Source organism: Lepus europaeus, chromosome 5, assembly GCF_033115175.1.
Source record: "Lepus europaeus isolate LE1 chromosome 5, mLepTim1.pri, whole genome shotgun sequence".
NCBI classification, from domain to species: domain Eukaryota; kingdom Metazoa; phylum Chordata; class Mammalia; order Lagomorpha; family Leporidae; genus Lepus; species Lepus europaeus.
In genome coordinates this window covers 130,276,558-130,297,125 of record NC_084831.1, presented here as the reverse complement: position 1 = coordinate 130,297,125, position 20,568 = coordinate 130,276,558, and the positions used below count along the sequence as shown (strand labels likewise).

The window sequence follows — 20,568 nt, the reverse complement described above, 5'->3', positions numbered from 1 at the left end:
GGATGACTAAGAAGATGAGTTGAGTCAAACCAGCTGTGTTTTTTTAAAGCTTAAAATGGAAACATGCAATACTAATGTATTTGCTCATTAATTACCCCCTTATTTGGCAAAAATTGAGTGTGGGGAACCAACAAATGAGAGCAAGACTTGGAAACTGCAACAATGGACCACACTCCTCCACCGTTTCCCTTTAGTGAATGAAAAAGACTCAGGTTCCACTTGCCTAATATGCGTTGGCTACCTCACCCTGTACTTGTCACTCTTCTCCTGCTTTCCTGGTGTGACTGACAAGCCAGAGCCAAATGCATTCACAAAGTGTGGACAAGATTCCCCATGACAATGGTGTCTTATATCTGGTTTGGTTTGGTTTGGTTTGGCTGATGATAAGGTTTTGGTTCTGATCTCTCTTTCTCTCTCCCTACAGAGAAGCAGGAAGTGCCAATACAACTGAGGGCTCTTGGGCTCTAGTGAATTCAGCTGGCGGCATATTGGCTGGGTCCCTACCTGTGATTGCACGTTGGCTCCAACCTGGGCCCCTTGGTAAGAATCCCCATTGAGTGACTGCACGCTCATGAACAAATCTCCAGAGTTTGACATGTTAAAAGAACTGGAAGAACCTGGAAAGGAAAGAGTGAGGCACCTGAATCACAGAAAGGAAAAGGCTCGACCCCCGCAACTAACAGCCAAGAGGAAGAACGACATGCAAAGCAACCCCCCTCCCACCACAAGCTAAAATAAAAATAACAATAGAGTCTGGTTAGTAGCATGAAGAACAGAGCAAGCAATAAAGGGTGCACACCTTTCAGGTTATATGAAGCCACACCTTACTACAAGTTGCCCATAGGACTGTATCAAGCTGAGAAAGAAAACATTTAGTCTTCTCAACTTAATCTATTTGGATGGGAGACAGTCTCCAGACCTAGGGTCTCTTTCCTACTTGACTAAAATTCTAGAGCTGGCAGGGGAACCACAAATGAAGACTATAGGCTGGTCAATGATATTTCTCCAGCACAATGGAGCACATGAGCTATTCAGTTGGAGTCTAACTATGTTATTATCTCCTCTCATATGAGGGGCAGCACCTGAGAAGGGACAGCATGGAAGCAATGATACACAATTGATCTGGCCCTAAGATATGGCTCTGTTGACGTTCCTTATTTCTAGGAAGAAGGTGACATTACTTGCAGGGTGGTAGACAGCCCAAGAAGCCTTGAGGTCCACAAAACTACATGAGCATAACCTCTCCTTCCCTGCAACCTGTTGGTACTCAAAATGCAAGATCAAGACATTGAATAATGGGCCAGAATCCTCAAGCATGTACGAACTGGGAAAGTTGACAATGATAGTCTTAAAAGTAGGCCTCCATGTTAACCATGTGCTTTCTCCACCCAGAGATGGAGGCTTCATCCAGAGAGTTGGCATTTAGGTCCACCCTGGTACCATTCAAGACGCATTGGCTCCACCGTGACAAATCTAGCTCTCTCTCAACCTAAACACAAGAGCTTGCAAAAGCTTGATATTACTCTGAAGTCATCGTGCAGCTCAGCGCATTAGGAAAGAAAGCTCAACGTGCAAAGTTTAGTTAAAACATGACGTTAGCCTGGAAAAGGAGAGACCTTAGGGACCCAGGTCAGTTGCATTTTATTATTTCCAACCCTATATCGTTCAAGTTGCACTCTTGCCCTCATATTCTGAGACAACCATCATCAGTGTGGAATTGCCCAACAATGATTCATGACTCAGCTCTGACATTTTTCTGCTAAAATGTGGATTTTTTAAAAAAAATTTTTGAGCTCTCCCAAAGAGCTGTCCTGTCCCACATAGAGAGCTGCTGCAGCTAAGCAAAGTAGAAGGTTTTTAGCCCCATAGAAGGGACCACTTAAAAGTGATGAATGCCCAACTCTGCCATTAAGCTCTGTGCTTAACTATATCCACAGTGTCTTTATACTCCAACAGCAGGAGCCATGTAGAGGGACCAGATAATTTATAAAAGCTGGGGACAACCCCCAAACCAGAAATATCTCCATTTTTGTTTATTCTGTGGGATGTTCACCCACATGCAAGGAACTAACTATTACAACATAAACTGACCTTGCACCTAAATCCCCTCTCATTCCTTCTTTCCTAGGAAAAAGTAAATGCTTTCTTGGGGGAGGAGGGAAATAAAAGACTGCGATGTTGCCATAGTTCTACAACATGCCCTTGCCTCATCTGGCACACATTTCTTTGTTGACCTTATCTGAAAGGAATTACAAAATATGGGTCTTAGCAAAACAGTCATAAGACTGAACTTGGTGTGACTTATACCCAGTCACTGAGGGTGAAGGCTTTGACCTATAACTTTCTGTAACATGTCTTTGAAATTGTCCTCCCCAACATATGGATGAAGTACTGTGCAGCACAGATCCCACTGTTATGCCAAGATATGTCAAATCCAGGCCTTTATATGCTAGTTATAGCCATCTCAAGTCTTTTTGTAATCATAGAGATATAACCCAAATAATAAAAGCCATTTTGTCATATTGCAATATAAGCTTACATTTAGACATCATCAGAACCATGACAAGCCAGCTCCAAGAACCCAAATGACAACTGTTTCCACGTCATCAGACTTTTTCCCCTCAAGAGTGTTAAGTTTGCAGCTCAGGTATTTTATTTCTCTCTCAATCAAATGCCATGTAATAAACACATACCCTCTATGCTTGGCTGATGGTTTATTGGAAATTAGCACACAAATGGAGAAGTGGGAGAAACCCCCAAAGGGCTATACCAATGCCTGGCAACATGGCAGCCCTGGAATCATGAAGGCAGGGAACGTGCCATTACAAGATATACACTGCAATTGACACAGATGACTTAAAAAATATATGTGCATAGATAAATTGTAAATATGTCTGGCTGCCTAATGTACACAGAGATAAATATGCGCATATAAATGCACCTCATGTACAAATGCATTTGTATCACAGCAGTAATTGCAGAAGCAGTCCCTTGTGCTCTTGGCTGTGCTGTCTCAGCATTGCATTGTCTCCATACACCCATGCACAACACTCCCATGGCTGCCGACTCTGATAAGTATCTAGAGGCACAGATTGCACTCGGGGAAGAGATCAGGTGCCACCAATGGCATATTAAAGCAGACAAAAGCCTGCACAAAAATCTAAATGACGAAGGGAGGACACGTTCTTCATCCAGCACTGCAAGTTGGGAAAAACTTATCACAGAAAGGATCGCCTTCTGAGAAGTGCAGAATTCTTAGACAAAGAGCGAATAGGCTTACTTGGAGGTGCTAGAGGACTCTCAGACAGCTGAAACACAATTACCTGGCTTGCTCAGAAGGTCATTCAACAACCTTACCTGCAGGTTGTTTTGAAGAAATCAGCAATTATTAGGAGCACATTTTAAGATGTGCATGTCAGTTAAAAGGTTCTGAATCTGGCTTAGGAAGGGAGGCAAGTGGCTCATTGAAACTTTCATGCAGATATTCAGGGCATGTACAGGGCTGAATCTGCACTCAACTAAACAAAGAAGACATAATGCTTCACCTATGAGTCTAATGCATTTTCCTGGGCAAACATAATGATGTGGAAATCTGTTAACATCCATTTTCATAAGACAATTTCCTGAAGACTGAATTTCTACTCTAAAGAATCTTCAGGAGACTTAAGTTTCTTCAGGAAGAAACAAAAAGGCAAAAAACATTCAACTTCATAATCTGAAAAATAGAATAGTAATGACAAAACCTAAACCTAGAACAGGGTTTCTCAACCATGGCACTATTTCTATCTTGGGCTAGCCTTTGATATGGGGGATTTTATTACGCATTGTAGGATGGCAGGCCACATTTCTGGTCTCTATCCACAGGATGTCTGTAGCACTCTTCCTCTAAAAAATATCTCCAGACTTTATTGAATGTCCCCTGGGGTACAAAATCACCCTTAGCTGTGAACCAATGACCTTGAACCTCTTAAAAGAGTCCAAAGTGTTAGTTTTAATACTTTGTGAGAATTATTTTTCATAGCAGTTCTATGAAGTACCTGCATGTCAAGCGTGGCCCCAATTTCTGTTCAAGGCCTCAAACAGATTGTGTGGCCAGCTTGATGAGCCTGGACTCCCCATACCATGTGAAGCCTCAGAGGATAGACCCTCTTTTCTAGATGTAACGTTAATTATGTTTCTTGTTGTTTCTGCATTTCCTTTTCCAAATTCCAAAATCTGTTGTTACTCTATCCTTGGGGCAGAATAAAAAGGGTTGCTAGACCCATGTGAAAATCCTTCCATAGGTGTGCTTGACAGGGTTTCAGAGACCCAGTTCCAGGAGGAAGGGTTTTCCTTTCCCACAGAAAAATAAGAGAGAAACATAAGAAGAAATAATATGTGAGCAAACATTTAAAAGATAAAGTCTTTCACCTGGTTTTTAAAAACAAAATTGAGAAGCATTTCTGTGGATTTATCAAATGGCCAGTCAACTTTTCTGGATTTGTTGCCTCTTCTCTAACTGGAAATAAACATTTCCCTTAGGAAGCCAGAGTTTAGGGCTTTAACACAAAGCATTTCCACCAGTACTGAAAAACACCAAACCTTCTATGGAGGTGTCACAGGATTATGGACAGGTTGCCATCGACTAAAACAGTGCAACAGGAAGAACCTTCTGGTTGAATAAGCTGCTATATTTGATGTACACACAGAGCTAAGTATAAGACTGCCTATCTGGGGGTCCTGTGACCACTTAGCTAATCATAGAACCTGATAAAACATCAAGGCCGATGCTGTGCCACAGCAAACATCTGTAATGCACAACCCAATTTCTTCCTTCTTGGATGTTAAAATGTTCTCCAGATGACAGCCCAAGCTTCCAGAGAGGGATCATTTTTCTGAGGTCTTAATTCTTGCTTTTATAATCTCATCAAAAATAAGACATCCAGAATGCATCATTCTAGGTCCCTCCAGAATTATCAAGCCAGGGTTGTAACTATGGCTTCCCCATTTTTCCTTTCTTTCTCTACAAACCCAATTTTCCCTGCTTCCTATTTGATTCATGCATTTTGTCCAACTCTGCTGGTGTAAACCATGAAGCAGGCTTAAAGTCTCTGAATGCTGGCTAATCCCTCACAGGTCCTAATCCCAGGTGAATTTGTAAGGAACTGGGCTTAAGGAAAAACGAGACAAGGCAAATAGCAACAGACAGGAAGACTTGGAAGTGGTCTTTGCTCCTTTTTTTTTTTTAAGGAATTATTTATTTATTTGAAAGAATTATATAGAGAGATAGAGAGATCTTCTATCTGTTGGTTTACTTCCCAAGTGGGCACAAAAGCCAAGACTGAACCAACTGAAGCCAGGAGCCAGGAATTTTATCTGTGCTTCCACATGGGTAGCAAGTGCCCAAGTACTTGAGCTATCTTCTGCTGCTTTCCCAGGCCATTAGGAGGGAGCTGGATGGGAAGTGGAGCAGCCAGGACGTGAACCTGTGCCCATATGGGATGCTAGTGTTGCAGGCAGAGGCTTTACCTGCTAAACCACAACACATGTTCTAGAAATGATTTAAGAAAACAGGCTGAAGTGTTGCTCTCTACACAGAAGCCTCTAGAGGGAGGAGGGTTTACTTATAAATTATCTTTTTTGCAGTAGAAATTAGATTTCTACTTAGTAAAACTTCTGGTAAAAACTCTTGCTTCAGTACTGAGGAAATAAAATGTTCCTAGGATCTGGTGTTGTAGTGCAGCAGGTTAAGCTGCCACTTAGGATGAATGCTTCCCACATCAGAGTGTCTGGTTTGAGTCCTGGTTACTCAGCCTCCCATCCAGCTTCTTGTCAAAGCACATGAGAAGCAGTAGATGATGACCCAAGTATCTGGGTTCCTGCCACCCATGTGCAAGTCCTAGATGGAGTTCTGGGCTTCTCGCTGCAGCCTAGCTAAGTCCAGATTGTTGAAGGCGTTTGAGAAGTGAATCATTGGATGGAAGATCTCTCCTTCTCTGTCTCTCCCTCTCACTCTGTAACTCTGCCTTTCAAATAAATAAATAAAGACATCTTTTAAAAGTTCTTAGGTTTCAGAACTCTAGACTTAAAAACTCTGCCAAAATGTATTTTAACATATCAACTTCTTACTTAAAAGTTGCCATTTCAATTAGTATTTATCCTTTGAAATTGCTGAATAGCCAGTACACAACAATATAAACACCCCATGTGAAAAGCTGTAATATTTCAACATTCTCATTTTATCTATTCAATGATTTGGGTTGTGTTAAGAGCAGAAGAAAATACAGAAAAGCCCATTGATCACTTTTTATGTTCAGACATTTATCTTTCAAAATCCCATGCTATTGCACATGTACAATAATATTTTCTTTTGTCTATACTTTAGAAAAAGCACTACATAGGGGGTTCCTTTGCATATTATTTCCAACAATTTAGGCACAACTGGAAGGTATAGCTCAAATTTTCCATTATAATTTACTTTGTGCTCAGAATAGTCACATGAAATTTAAGCTACCAGAAAAAATCCCTAGAGAACTTTAACCATGGGCTGCCGCTCCATAACAGCCAACATAACTCTTAAACACAGAGTAAGGGTTAAATGCTTACTTTTCTCTTTTTAAGGGATTTTGGAAAGAATAAATAGTTACCGATTTAGTAATGAAGGGAGTCCACAGGGCCCTTGTAAGGACTAGTCATAAATCATGCTAAGCCATCTGTGATACAGATATATCAGGGACAGGAAAAAGTCATTTTGATATCTGTTTTGCATTATGATAACCTTTGCAGGAGTGTTGAGCGCATTTTTGCTAATGTTGACAGAATTGTACTTCTTCCAAAGAGACAAGTGGAAATGTCTGCCCAGCAGTGTAATTCAACTTGTGTTGTTGGGGCTGAAATGCTTAATAACTGACCAGATGGGGAAGAAGGAAACTGTTTATTGAACCTGCTAACCTTGATCCTTTGTCAATCATAATTGGATGGGAAAAGAAGAAAACAAACAAAAAAAACTTCAAAAAACAAATATATTCCTTATAGTAACCCAACTTGCCATGCTGGAAAAAATAAAACTGGATTGAATTCTACTTTGTCTCACCATATCCACTTACAAAGCCCAAGCCATTCTTCATGCATGATTCCATTTAAACAAAAGAAAGCCATGACAGTACAGCCCTGTGGCTTGGAGAACCTAATGATAACAAATTAATGTATCTAGAAGCTCACAGAAGATGTCAGTGTGGAGTGCTACATGTCTACAATAACAAGTCACCATGAGGTTGAAAGAGAATTTGTCTTAGTGCACAAATCAGCTCTGGAATCAGAGATACAACATAGTCCAAGAATTGTTAGAAATTACATTTCTAATCACATTGTGACCAATATAGTTAATTTTGTGCCTCTTTAAAACTGGAATCAACAACTTTCGTGGACGTGCACCTCACAAAGTCAATGCATCTTTCTCATTATGGGGAAATAATACAACCTGCTATCAAATTTATTTAACAAGGAAATATTTTTACTTTTGTCTTACAAAAAAAAAGTATCAACATGCCCTCCACATGATATGAACAGGAAAGTTCTATTTTATATATTATTGACTGGTGCTTCATGTATGGAAATTCAGAATTGATGGCACAAGGCACATGTTGGCCTAATCTGAAATCAGTGATACAATGAACATTCATTAAAATAAAACTTTACTTAATATATACTAAATTGATCTTCTGTATATAAAGAGAATTGAAAATGAATCTTGATGTGAATGGAAGGGGAGAGGGAGCACGAGAGGGGAGGGTTGCGGGTGGGAGGGAAGTTATGGGAGGGGGAAGCCATTGTAATCCATAAGCTGTACATTAGAAATTTATATTCATTAAATAAAAGTTAAAAAAAAAACTTAGAACACAGCACATAACCAATAATGTAACATGTGAATTGAAATCTGAATAATCTTTATTAATAATTGGTAATTTTCCTTAGAGTTTGCATATAAGAAACCAACAAAATAAAACAATACAGAACAAGTATAAATAAAAGAAATAATTGTAGCCTGGTTTTAAAGATGAGAATGCTCTAATGAGATATTTGCTAGATGTGTGACTATTCCTGTATAGAATGTATGCTAATAGGTGACCCAGACAAATGTGGAGAGAAAAACAAAATAGACAAGGATAAAAACCTTTAAGGAACAGACCAAATGATAGAACCCCAAAGGACCAACTCTAAGTATTCAGTTTCACTTATCTACTGATTTTCTGAAAAGAGAATTTAAAGATCTCATTAAAACCAACCCATTTTTCTCTGTCCCAACTTATACAGACCCATTTAATGCAAGCCTCCAGATACCCACCTTGCAAACAGTGTAACACATTGTACTTTGAGAATGAAAGGAGAAACCACAAATGCCAAAAAATATAATCAAACACTTAAACCAGTCACTTAAGAACCTGAAGAATTAAAAGCAAACCCCAATATAGGAAAAGCAAGTATAAAAATGGAGAATGCCCCCTGCCCCCAAACAACAACAACACAACTAACCAGCTGAGTTGGGAGTTGAGGGTGAGTTAGCTTGGCTTCCATGGGCTGACACGTTGGTAGCAGTGACAGCTGTTTTGGCAGCATAAATATTGGCTTCCTCTTGAAATTTACCTATGTTCTTCTTGTACCGGATTCGCTTATTTCCAAACCAGTTTGATACCTAAAGCAGTTAAGAGAAGAGAAGAAAGTTAACCTTTTTATCTTTCAGGGACACTGCAGAAGAAAAAGGAGGCTTCTGAAGGGGTTGAAGAGGTGGGCAAGAGGGTCTTCTCCTGTTTGTGACTCTGCAACATCACTGAACAGACCTGAAGTTAGATCTTCCAGAGGAGCAACTGCACAAGATGAGACTCCCTTTGCTTAATATGAAAAGGCAGCTAAACCATCCTGGTGGAAATGTTTCCAAAGAGGAGCTGCTCCGTTAATCTAGAGTCCTTTTAATTTGGCACAAGCATTTTCAATGTGCTTACCTCTTAGGTTAAGCCACTAAAATAAGCCTAAGAATTCATGAGTAATGCCTGTTTCTTATCAATGAAAAAGCTAACTTTACACACATAAAATACAGATTTTAAAATGTCATGTAGATATATATCACTATATGAGTGCTGTAATTAATACATTTAAAATTTTGAGAAGCTAAATAATATTAATATGGACTTGAATTCTTAGCTGCATTGTACTATAGACCTTAGGATTGGCATAACTCAATCCAACAGATTTCTCTGAATATTCTGTGTTATCTACATAAGGAAAAGTTTGGCGTTATCTACGTAAGGAAATCTGAAGCATACAACTGATTACTTCTTTGAATTCCAGGCTTTAAATGTTAGAGCCAATGAACATAATGAACCTAATTTACTTTCATTTGTTAATTTATTTCCTGCATGTGGTTCACAGCAGCTATCTGGTCCCTCAGCCTCCGTACACCAAGGCCTCTACCAGACACAAGCAGACAAACAGTGAAATTCAAGTTTTACCCCTGTAATTTCTGCTTTGGGGTCTAACATGTGTTAGCCACTACAAATGCACAAATGACACACAGTATGAGACAGGTATTAGAGAAAGGATAACAGATTTTGTAGGGAGAGTTTGATTCACATTTTGATCCTGTTAAGTTTGAAGAGCTGATGGGTAGAGCTATGGCAAAGTCCAATAGGAAGCAAGACCTATGAGTCTGGGATTACAGGAAAGAAGTCCCATCAGGATATTAGAGTGGAGTTTATATTTCTGTTGTGGGCATGAGATAGATTACTTAAATGAAGTACGTGGAGGGGCCAGTGCTGCGACATAGCGGGTGAAGCTGCTGCCTGCAGTGCCAGCATCCCATATGGGTGCCGGTTTGAGTCCCGGCTACTCCACTTCTGATCCAGCTCTCTGCTACGGCCTGGGAAAGCAGAAGATGGCCCAAGGCCTTGGGCCCCTGCACCCATGTGGGAGACCTGGAAGAAGCTCCTGGCTCCTGGCTTTGGATCAGTGCAGCTCTGGCCATTGTGGCCAGCTGGGGAGTGAACCAATGGATGGAAGACCTCCCTCTCTCTCTCTTTCTCTGCCTCCCCTTTTCTGTCTATGTAACTCTGACTTTCAAATAAATAAATCTTTTTTAAAAAATGAAGTATGTGGAATAGTGCTCTTCAAAGTTAGATGTTCATGAACAGCTTATTAAAATAGATTCTGAGGCCTCAACCTTAAGGATTCTGATTGAGAACTGAGACCCAAGAATTTACATTTCTAACAAGCTTCCAGTGATGCCAATGCCACTTTCTGTGGATCACATTTCAAGTAACTCTAGTAAATGGCTTTTTAGAGGTTTAGGGAGAGAATGGTCAGTAGATGCATTTTTAGGTGGATTTCGTTGGATAAGTATGCTTTATCTTTTTCTTTTTGCATCAAGAGAGGAGTCAACAGCTTTTAGTAGATTTAAAATAATCTATGACTTTAATGAAGCATGGTTAAGGACTATTGGCTTGAGCATGAAAAGATGGAGTCTAAAGAAAGAACTACAATGTTTAGGATAGGTAGAGACAGTAGAATTTTTAAGAAAACTGAGCAGAGGACCAGCATTGTGGTATAGCAGGTAAAGGGTGCTGGTTCATGTACCAGCTGCTCCACTTCTGATCCAGCTCCTTATTCATGGGCATGGAAAAGCAATAGAGTACGGCCCAAGTGCTTGGGTCCCTGCCATCCATGTGGGAGGCCCCGATGAAACTCCTGGCTCCTGGTTTCAGCCAGGCTTCCACCTGGCCATTGTGGCCATCTGGGGAGTAGACGAGCAGACGGAAGATCTCTCTCTGGTTGTCTCTCCCCTTCTCTCTGTAACTCTGATTTTCAAATAGATAAATAAATATTAAAAAAAAAAAAAACTGAGCAGAAGATGCCCAGGAGAAAGGAGGAAAACTCAGAAGAATGTAAAGCAAAGAGTGTCAAGTGAAATTTAAGAAGCCAGGGTGGTTATTAACAACAACAAAGACAAGAAAGACATGGCCCAAAAAGCATCCTCTGGATCTGATAACAATGGAGAGATTTTGGAAATCAAATAATCCAAATGCAACTAAAATCCTAAAAAGGAAGAGTGAGCTCCTTAGAATCCCATGGTTGACTCTTGTCAGAAACATGCTCCTCACCTGATGCTCTTTCTACTCTATCGCATCATGTTTCTTCTCACCTGATGCTCTTTCTACTCTATCGCATCATGTTTCTTCTCACTGGGATTTGTCTGGCCATGGTGGAATAGCTTGGTTGCTGTTGGGAAGCAGTGAGGTGAAGAGCCTGGGATGGCTTTGGAGGGGATGCAGGGAGGGAAAGGTGATGATCATTTTATTGGACAAGTTCCTTGTGCCTTGAATCCCCATAAAGAAGGAACAAGCCAGGATTCCACATCTTATCTAGCTATAATAGAGGCTATCTTCACAAGGGTTGGTTTTGCCATCAGTGGAAACTAGAAATTCTGAACCCTGAACTTGAACTTCAGACAATAGAGTAATTTAATTCTATTCTAAGCACAGATTTCAGGACTGAAATTTACTGACTTGTGAGTCAGTGATGTGTTTCATACCTAGAATCATCCCTCCCCAAAGCAGCAAATATTAGAAAACATCCATTTCTTTTTTCCTATGAACAAGGACTTTATAGATTTAGACAACAATGGTTACAATCTTAGGAAAAAAACTACTTGAATTTGACCACTGAACTGTCAAGACTAGAAATGACCCTCAGCTAGGTCAAGGTACCTAATGAAGATCTGGGTTAAAAGGGGTCTTCAAGGATATTTGCTGCTGCAAAATAACCCACAGCTTGTCGAGGAGGTCCTGACACTCCCTCCACTGCAAATACCTTTTTGCGGAATTCTACATTCTGCCTGGACCTAATTCTGCTGAGCCTAACACAGGTAGAGGAGATCTGCACCCTGTGGGGAGTAAGAGAAGCCAGGATTCAACTGAAGGAAGCACAGATGTTCAGACAATGCAAAATAACATCTACTTTATTTCAAAAAAATGTTAACTGAAGTCACTCCAGAGAGTAGACTTCTCCACAGCTCTCTCTCCTCCCTGCTTTTAATGGAAATATCAGTATACTTAGTTTTCTTGCATGTATTATAATTCTGAGGGAACCTTTCTTCAATAGATTTCAGAACTATCAGTATTGGCATTTGAGGTTCAGGTTGAATATGAAGTTTGGATGGATCCTTTGAGTAAACAAAATGTAGACACACACAAATATTGCCTACTTATGTATTTCATATTAATGTTGAAGACTCTGGGTCTATAAAAATTTTGTAACATATCTTTCCAAGTCAACAGGCACCTACTGTGGTTATTGCTCTGTGGGGGACAGGGCTACTCAGTGACATTTCGTGCAACTGTTCCAATGTAATCATGGTGACATGTGAAAATTCCTACACCCCATCAGCTACAGAGGCAGCACATCAAGAGAAGACATTTAAGTCCTTTTTCATTTAAAAGGCTCTAAAATAACAAGTTCCATTCACTGCCTTTGAAAACTCTTGAATTGGGCAAAAAGTAGGCTAAGGAATTGACAAAGATTGAGAAAACAGTGGGAAAAATACAAAGAAAGTTCCAAGTACATGTGAAATATTTCACTCATTTGAAGCAAGAGAATGAGTGCTCAGTGAAAATGACCCTGCCCCTATGTTTATACTGTACCCTATTTATTCTCTTCCTTCTGCAAATCCCTCTTAAGCTCTTCCAGGCACTTACCTGGAAACTCTGGGATATGCATCAAGTGCTTACCTTGCAACTTTCAGGTTTTAGCTGCTGGAGCTCTCGAGGCATGCATTTCAGTAAACCAGGACCTCCAAGATCCTGTCATTTGGCTCCACCATGGCCAGGCTACAGGATGAGCCTCCTGTAGGACCCCTTACCTGGGAGACTGTGATGCCACACTTCTTGGCTAACTCCTCTTTGGCTTCCTCACTGGGGTAAGGGTTGCTGAGATGGGAATAGAAATATTCATTCAGGATTTCCGTTGCCTGTTTGTTGAAATTCCGTCTCTTCCGCCTTCATAAAGAGAAAGGAAACAACACCACCAAAGTTCACACCAAATAAATATAAAATGGGAAAGAACAAGATCTACTTCCAGGAGAAGACAAATTTTTGAGCAAAAGCTGTGTGCAAAAGGGCTGAATGACCAAATCATGACTAAAAGGATTTCTTCAATACTTCATTCTACACTATCTGGGCACAGGAGAGAGGAATGATATTTAACCAAAATTTGAACCATCTTGGTTTTGATTCCTGCATCAACTGAATGTCAATTGGGTGACTTTGGTCTCCTTGCAAAACACCTCAGCTTCTTCCATAAAAAAAAGAGTCTCACTGATGTCACAGGGTTAGAGGAAGCGAGAAAGGAGGCCAGGTCTGGACAGTAGGCAGCTCAGTGGTGAGATTTATTTTTCCCACCAAAATCCAGGCATTGGGCCTTATCTCTACAGTAATAGATTCCAGTCACCCACTTTTCACAACTAGCAAGGCAAATACAATTACTCTATTTACTGATGAAGAACTGTATTCATAGGTCACTTAGCTGGTATGTTTCAGAGCCATCTTAATTCAAGTTGGCCCAACTACTGAATCCAGCCTCTTTCACTATGCACATTGGCTCTTAGAAATCACACAGGGACTCTGGAGCTCTATGTTAAAAATAAGATATCATTTTGTCTCTCTTCCACCCCAGGTAAGTGCATACAACATTTTTAAAAGCATCTGGGGAAGAAGGCAGGGAATTGACTGCAATGAATCCTCTGATTTCTTGACCTCCTTAGATGGAAAGAAGTGGCCTTCCTTGGCCATTGCAGCGGCTAAGTGGTAAAACAAAAGCCCGCAGAAATCTTTTCCACATGTATGTTGCCAAAAGAAAGCAAACCACTTTGTGAATCAAGGTGTTTTTCTGTGTTTTTTTTTTTTAAGTGTTGATTGAATTAATGTAAAGTGAGAAGTGCTTTATTACTTCCTCATAGCTAAGACCTGAGGACAGCCGAGAGAGCTACTTAATGGGGACTCTGGGCTCACTGCAGACATAGGTTGGCTCTCCTGGAGGGTGTAGGGCCTTCATCGTGAGAGTTCTATTCACACTTTTCCTTTCCTGCTTTTATTGAAAGCTTCTCTTTAAAGAAAAGATTTCTAGAATATCCCTGGTTATGCCGGGATATAGACTTTCCCAATTTAGCCAACAGAAAGCACCAATGGCCATGCTAGACAGGAAATTCAGCTAATACTGTATTTTCAGGGTCCCTCTTGGATTAATTAGCACAATAAAGTGCCTGATTTTACCGGATGAACACCATCTGTCCACAGGTATTAACCACATCTGTCCAGATTATGCCAAGCCCAAGTCACTCTCCCAAATCACGCTGAGTTTCTGGGTCACCCAGCATCAAAAATTGGACAGATTGGATTAAAAAGCGCAACTACAAAGAGGGCCTGTGTTAAAAGCTCTTGTATGATGGGGATTTGAGGAAGATGGCCAAGTGGCTGACTGGTCTCCAGGCTGGTCTTTAGATAACTTCTGGCTTCTTCTCTGCCTGAAGAAGATGCTGTTTTAGGCCAGGGCCCCCTGAAGGCTCCCCTAATTGGGAGAGCCTTGGTTGTTTGCATTAGCATTACAGTGTGTTTTTTGGGACTCTTCCAATTGAGCTCACAGAAGCCTCCCTGGATCTGGCTGGTGGTGTGGGGATGGTGCAGGCAGCTGTTCCTGCTCTATTCTCCTCCTGACGTGCACTAGCCCCTAGGTGGTCTCATCCACGCTGACGGACGGAATCGCTTACCTCCCCTGTCAGTAGCTGTCTTCCGCCAGGGCCTTTGAAATCCAAGGATGAGGGTTTTTCAGAATTTCAAGAAACTTAGTGAACAGAGCAGGTCTATGATGGGAAGGCTGTGCAACAGAACAACCTTGGCTTGGAGTATTGTCACTCAGTGAGTTAACTTTGTGATTTCAAGCCCATCAGGGGCTTTGATCATGGGTGTCTAGGCTTTTGGTTTAAGAAATGTGGGAACTGATTAAATACTATGTGATAAAATGCAAGGTTTTAGGGAAAGAAACTGATTCACAGGGCCCATGGAGAAATTTTTATGAAAGATTGATGATAGTGAGGAGTACAGGCATCATAGAAACTAGTGTTAACTACCAAACATGTTATCTCCTAGTACCTCTCCAATGAGCATTGCCTTATTTACCACTGCATACAGTAGGTGCTAACTCAAACTATGTTTCCAAAAATAGTAGCACCTTCCACTCAAGTTGACTGTCTTCTTTGTAGCCCTTATTATTTAATGGTGCCACCACAGAAACAGTTCACTGCAGTTGTTAATTTGTTCATTCATTCGAATATTTGAATGGCCAGACTCTAGGAGTAGCTAGCATGGCCAGAACCTAGGAGTGATTCTCAACTGTTCCTATGTATTTACCTTCATCACATAAGATGAGCCCCCAAAGCAAGGCCTGTTAGTTCTATCCTCTTAAATCTATCTTTTGTTCCACTCTTGTTGTCATTGGTAGTTTTAACATGTCGTCATAGGATCATCTGACTCGTACTGTCCAATAGTACCTTCTGCAGTGAGGGAAATGTTCTTAATCTGTGCTTTCTAATACAGGGCCATTAGCCACAGATGGCTAGCATGCACTTAACATATGGGCAGAGTAAGTGGACAGCTAATTTTTAAATTTTTATTTAGTTTAACTTAATATAATTAATTTAAATTTAAAATCAAATAGCCACATACCAGACAACGCAACTCTAGACTGATATTTTCCAGAGCCAAGTGTCCAGCAGCCTGCCTGGAGACAGAGTACAGTTCTGGGGACCCCATCAAAAGCATGGAATATCTTGGACACCTCCTCCTTTACTCCATAACATATGTGATAGGAATATTTTCCTCTGAATATTTACATAAAATGCAGGAGGTTATGTGCTCTATGAAGACTGGATCCACATTTAAATACATTTTCTTTGTCTTTGGCATTCCAGTGGCTAATATAACAGAGGACAGGAGAAGTTCAATTAAGTGAATAAATAAGTCTTAATCTAGTGCCATTTGGACTGGACCATACTAGATGTCCTTTTTTCCTTTCTTACCATCTTCTTCTTTGGTAATTCATTTTATATAACCGTCTCTATCAAGGTGAAGTACAAAGGTGTATTTCTAATCTCCTGTTTATTATTTCTATATCCAGGAAAATGTTATGGGAAAAAAATTTGAATTACTGCTTGAAAATCATTTAGCATGGGGCCGGCGCTGTGGCTTAGTGGGTAAAGCTGCTGCCTGCAGCACCAGCATCCTATTTGGGCACCGGCTGCTCCACTTCTGATATAGCTCCCTGCAAGTGCACCTTGGAAAGCAGTAGAAGATGGCCCAAGTGCTTAGGCCCCCACACCCACATGGGAGGCCTGGAAGAAACTCCTGGCTCCTGGTTTTGGTTAAGCCCAGCTCTGGTGGTTGCGGCCATTTAGGGAGTGAACTGGCAGATGAAAGACCTCCCTCTCTTTTTTTCTCTCTCTCTGCCTCTCTGTAACTCTGCCTTTCAAGCAAATAAATCATTTTTTAAAAACTAAGCTTAAAAGGAAAAAGAAAATCATTTAGAGTGCTGACAAATTTGCTTGCTCTCTCTTTCTAAACTAAGGAAGCCATTATGTATAGTTGGACAATCAACCTGTATGGCACAATGTATGGTACATAGCATGAGAGGATAAATTTTGAATGGATGGATAGACTTTTCAGGCAAACTTTCCCGGCACTGCTAAGTCAATGTGAGGAAGAGGAAAGGATTTGACTTAAGAGAGACAAACCTGGGCCAAGTACTCAGTAGAGGAGTGTAGTGGACAGAATTCTAAGATTCCTGGCCCGTGGTGTACATACTTCCTCGGGGAGGGGATGGGACAGTGACTCTGAAGAGACATCACTCCTCTTATCCTAATCACTCAACTTTGAGGAGTGAAAAGCATGAGTCAGTGAAAACCTTAAGATGGAGAGATTTTCCCACTGGCTTTCAGAAACAAAGCAAGCAGCTGCATTGCGACACTGCCCATGCCTGGGGAGTCCCCGAGAAACCAACCCCTGTCGTTGGGCTTGCAATCACAGGCAGCTGCATTCCGCTTACAACCCCAATTTGCCTAGAAGAGCACCCTCAGCTTGGAGGAGATCACGGTCTCACCAATGCCAAATGCAACTTAGGTGAAACTGGAGCAAAGGATCCAGCTAAACCTTGTCCAGACCCCTGCTCAGCAGAAACTGAGAGATCCTAAACCTGTGTTGTCTTCTGTTGTTAAATGTGTGCTGACCAGCTATGCAGTAATAGAAAGCTAATACAAGGCTTGTTCCACAACAAAATAGTAACATTCAATTCTACATACCTATTAGATTACAAAGGCTAATCCTATTACTGTATCAATCTCTCTTTGTACTTTATTTGTCTTCCATGAAATCTTTTCTTGAGGAGGCCCTGCCCATCAGAGGCAGCCTGTGAATGGAGGGTGTCAGCAGGGAGTACTGTATGTCTTTCTTCCTAGGGTTTGCTTGGCTCTGTTTTCCCAGTTGTAGTTAAGGACACTGGAGGCAATGCTGTGACTTCCTCAATCAGGAAGTCTGGGCAAACATTTATTTTTGAGCTGGGAAAGTCATTTGCTCCGCCTTCGGCTGGCATTTGGGGTTATGTTCTTTCACTGGTAATAAATATACTTCCCCCTTAGCCCCCAAATAAATCACAATAGTTTAGTTGTTTTACTCTTGAATCTTGGCTCAGAGACAGTGATTCAAAGGTTGCAACCAAAGCAAGAAAGAGATTCTGTCTTCAAGTGATTGTTCTTCTGGTGCCAACTGGAACAATCTAGGCAAAGGCTGGTGCAAGTGAAAGGAACTATGTACAAAGCTCGCCGAGTTTGTGTCTTTTAGAGCCTGACCTTCAAAACTGGGCACAGTAGAATTACTACAAGTAGAAAGCCAATGAGACAATGGTTCTGCTTCTCCCTTCTCTCAGATATCATTCTTGAAAGAACCCAGTCTGGACCCAATCTCTTTTTTTCTTTCTTTTAGTATCAGCCAACATAAATACCAACTCCAGCATCTTAACCAGGGAGTTACCATGGGGATAGAAGCAACACATGCAGTGTGGTGGTGGCAACAGCACAGAAGAGAGACCCAGACAGAGGCCACCAGTCACTGCATTTTGCGTTGTGCGGAACAGGTTGCCTTAAAGAAGCCAGGCTGAGAAGTGGCCATGGGGCTAGGGTGATGCACACAGGGTGATCCTTTAGGGTGATTTTGCCTATTCCTGCTTTATCACTAAAATCAATCTTGGAAAAACGTATCTTCATTTTCACTTTCTTTTCACACATTCTACAGGATTCTATTGGTCTAGGGATGCACTTTGCTAGCTGGTATTCTCATTCCCTATTCAAAACAACTCAGGACACATGGAATTAAAGGGAGATTAGAAAAAGATGCCAGGGCATTTTAAAGATGTTTATGGACTGTAAAGCTCACAGTTGTGAAGAGAGAGAAAAATGCAGGTAGGAGAGTTGTTTAACACATGATTTCAAGAGTGATGAAATTCAAGAGAAACAGTGCATCATTCTCTGTGATTGAAACTGCACAAATCTATAGATTACAAAATGATATACTGGCCCTGATGTATCTGACATTCTAATAATGACAACTGTAGACTGAAATTATTTTCAGTAATTGAAATAATGAATGATGATAACTGTATTCATAAAAGATACACCCTGAAACATAGGCATTATATCAATTATTACAATATTTTTCTAAAGTAGATGGAAGATACACTTATCACTCTCCTATAAGTTGGATAACAGAAGCAAAAGGAATAAAAGTGAATCTTATAAATCTATTGATCTAGATTCGGAAAACCAAGAACTGATAACTCGTTCTTATTTCCCAGTTACTGTCTTCTTGAAAAAAGATCCTTCTATCCACAATTTCTTCAAAGGAAACCTTTGAACTCATGAGCAGCGATACCATATAGAAAACACCAAACCAGATACCTCCTGGCCCCTTATGCCCGAAGTACCATGTCTTACACTTCTCTGGATGTCTAAAACTCAGCTCAGAGTGTGGCTCATGGCAATGTATTCATACATGTGTGTTGAACTGAACGGTGTGCTCCCTTCCTATCTATGGACAGCTTTCAAACAAGCAGAACCGACCCTCTTGGAGAACGCATATCCTTGCAGCATGGTAGTGAGATGGCTACAGGCCCATGGCTATGATGTGCATCTACAGCAGAGGCTCCCAAGGCTACCAACACAAAAATATTCTACCTTCTCTCTCATGATAATTAAGTCATCCTTGCTGCTCACCCAGTATGAGTAGCAATGGTCAGAAAAATCATCCTCTCGAATCATCATTTTCTTGGCCCTGTGTGATACCAATGACCTCTCCAACCTCACAACCTGTCTTTACCAAAGCTAAGGGCCATCTACCATCTTCATGCTACTGTTTGGCTCAGCACTCAATGTGGTGAAACTGGAGCCTTCAAAGGCAGCCAGCCTGTGGTTCTCCAAGAGGACAGGGCTGCACAGCCCCACCAAACACTCACCGCGCATCCAGAAACCGGGAACGCAGGATCATAACGGCCTCGCACGTGCTCTGCTTGAGCTGCATCTGGATGGAGCTGAACTTGCGGTGGATAATGCTCACCATCCGCTCGATCTCCTTCGGGGAGATGGGCCTGGTCCGGCTTTGCTCTCGCAGGAGATTCATCACATGGGTGGTGAACTCATTGCATGCCTGGAACGGCAGGACGACAAATAAGGGGGCCTTGAGGACCCAAGTCTCTGCATACATCAGGTCCACCATGTGAGGCTGGTTGGGCTTGGTGAAAGAGCTATGTAAACTCAAAAAGCCAGGGTAGTTTGTGGAATTGTGACAAATCAGATGGACAAAAAACGTGACTGCCTGAAAATTTCTTTCAGCTCCCCAGGATCCATGCTTTTGGTTTTTTTAATGTAAAAGAAAATTCTTCATCATTTATTCCTAATCATTTTCATCATGATCTTACTGCTGTGAAAGGAACATAAATCCTTGGCCGGCGCCGCAGCTCACTAGGCTAATCCTCCACCTTGCGGCGCCGGCACACCGGGTTCTAGTCCCGGTCGGGGCACCGATCCTGTCCCGGTTGCCCCTCTTCCAGGCCAGCTCTCTGCTGTGGCCAGGGAGTGCAGTGGAGGATGGCCCAAGTGCTTGGGCCCTGCACCCCATGGGAGACCAGGAGAAGCACCTGGCTCCTGCCATCGGAACAGCGTGGTGCGCCGGCCGCAGCGTGCCAACCGCGGCGGCCATTGGAGGGTGAACCAACGGCAAAAGGAAGACCTTTCTCTCTGTCTCTCTCTCACTGTCCACTCTGCCTGTCAAAAAAAAAAAAAAAAGAAAAAGAAAAGAAAGGAACATAAATCCTAGGATAAAACACAGTTCACCACCCTTTGCTCCCGTATTAACAGCGAAAGAGAATTTGGGGTCAAATATATATTATGATGTAGTGGAGCTTCCAAATACTCAATTCTGGGATGGATAAACAGCCGGAAGAATTTAA

At 41.4% G+C, this 20,568-nt stretch overlaps 1 protein-coding gene across 5 annotated transcripts in view; it reads right to left on the bottom strand.

Moving 5' to 3' along the window:
- The window catches only part of PBX1 (PBX homeobox 1), a 332,349-nt gene that overhangs the window by 69,585 nt on the left and 242,196 nt on the right, over nucleotides 1-20,568 (bottom strand). For 3 of the 5 annotated variants that reach the window (XM_062192660.1, XM_062192658.1, XM_062192659.1), the window contains 4 exons: nucleotides 19,576-19,766; nucleotides 12,887-13,022; nucleotides 8,512-8,671; nucleotides 505-617 (listed from right to left, as the gene is read on the bottom strand). In XM_062192660.1, the coding sequence (XP_062048644.1) occupies nucleotides 505-617; nucleotides 8,512-8,671; nucleotides 12,887-13,022; nucleotides 19,576-19,766 (600 nt within the window). The remainder of the gene's footprint in view (nucleotides 1-504; nucleotides 618-8,511; nucleotides 8,672-12,886; nucleotides 13,023-19,575; nucleotides 19,767-20,568) is intronic. The other 2 variants (XM_062192661.1, XM_062192662.1) reach the window with 1 other exon arrangement.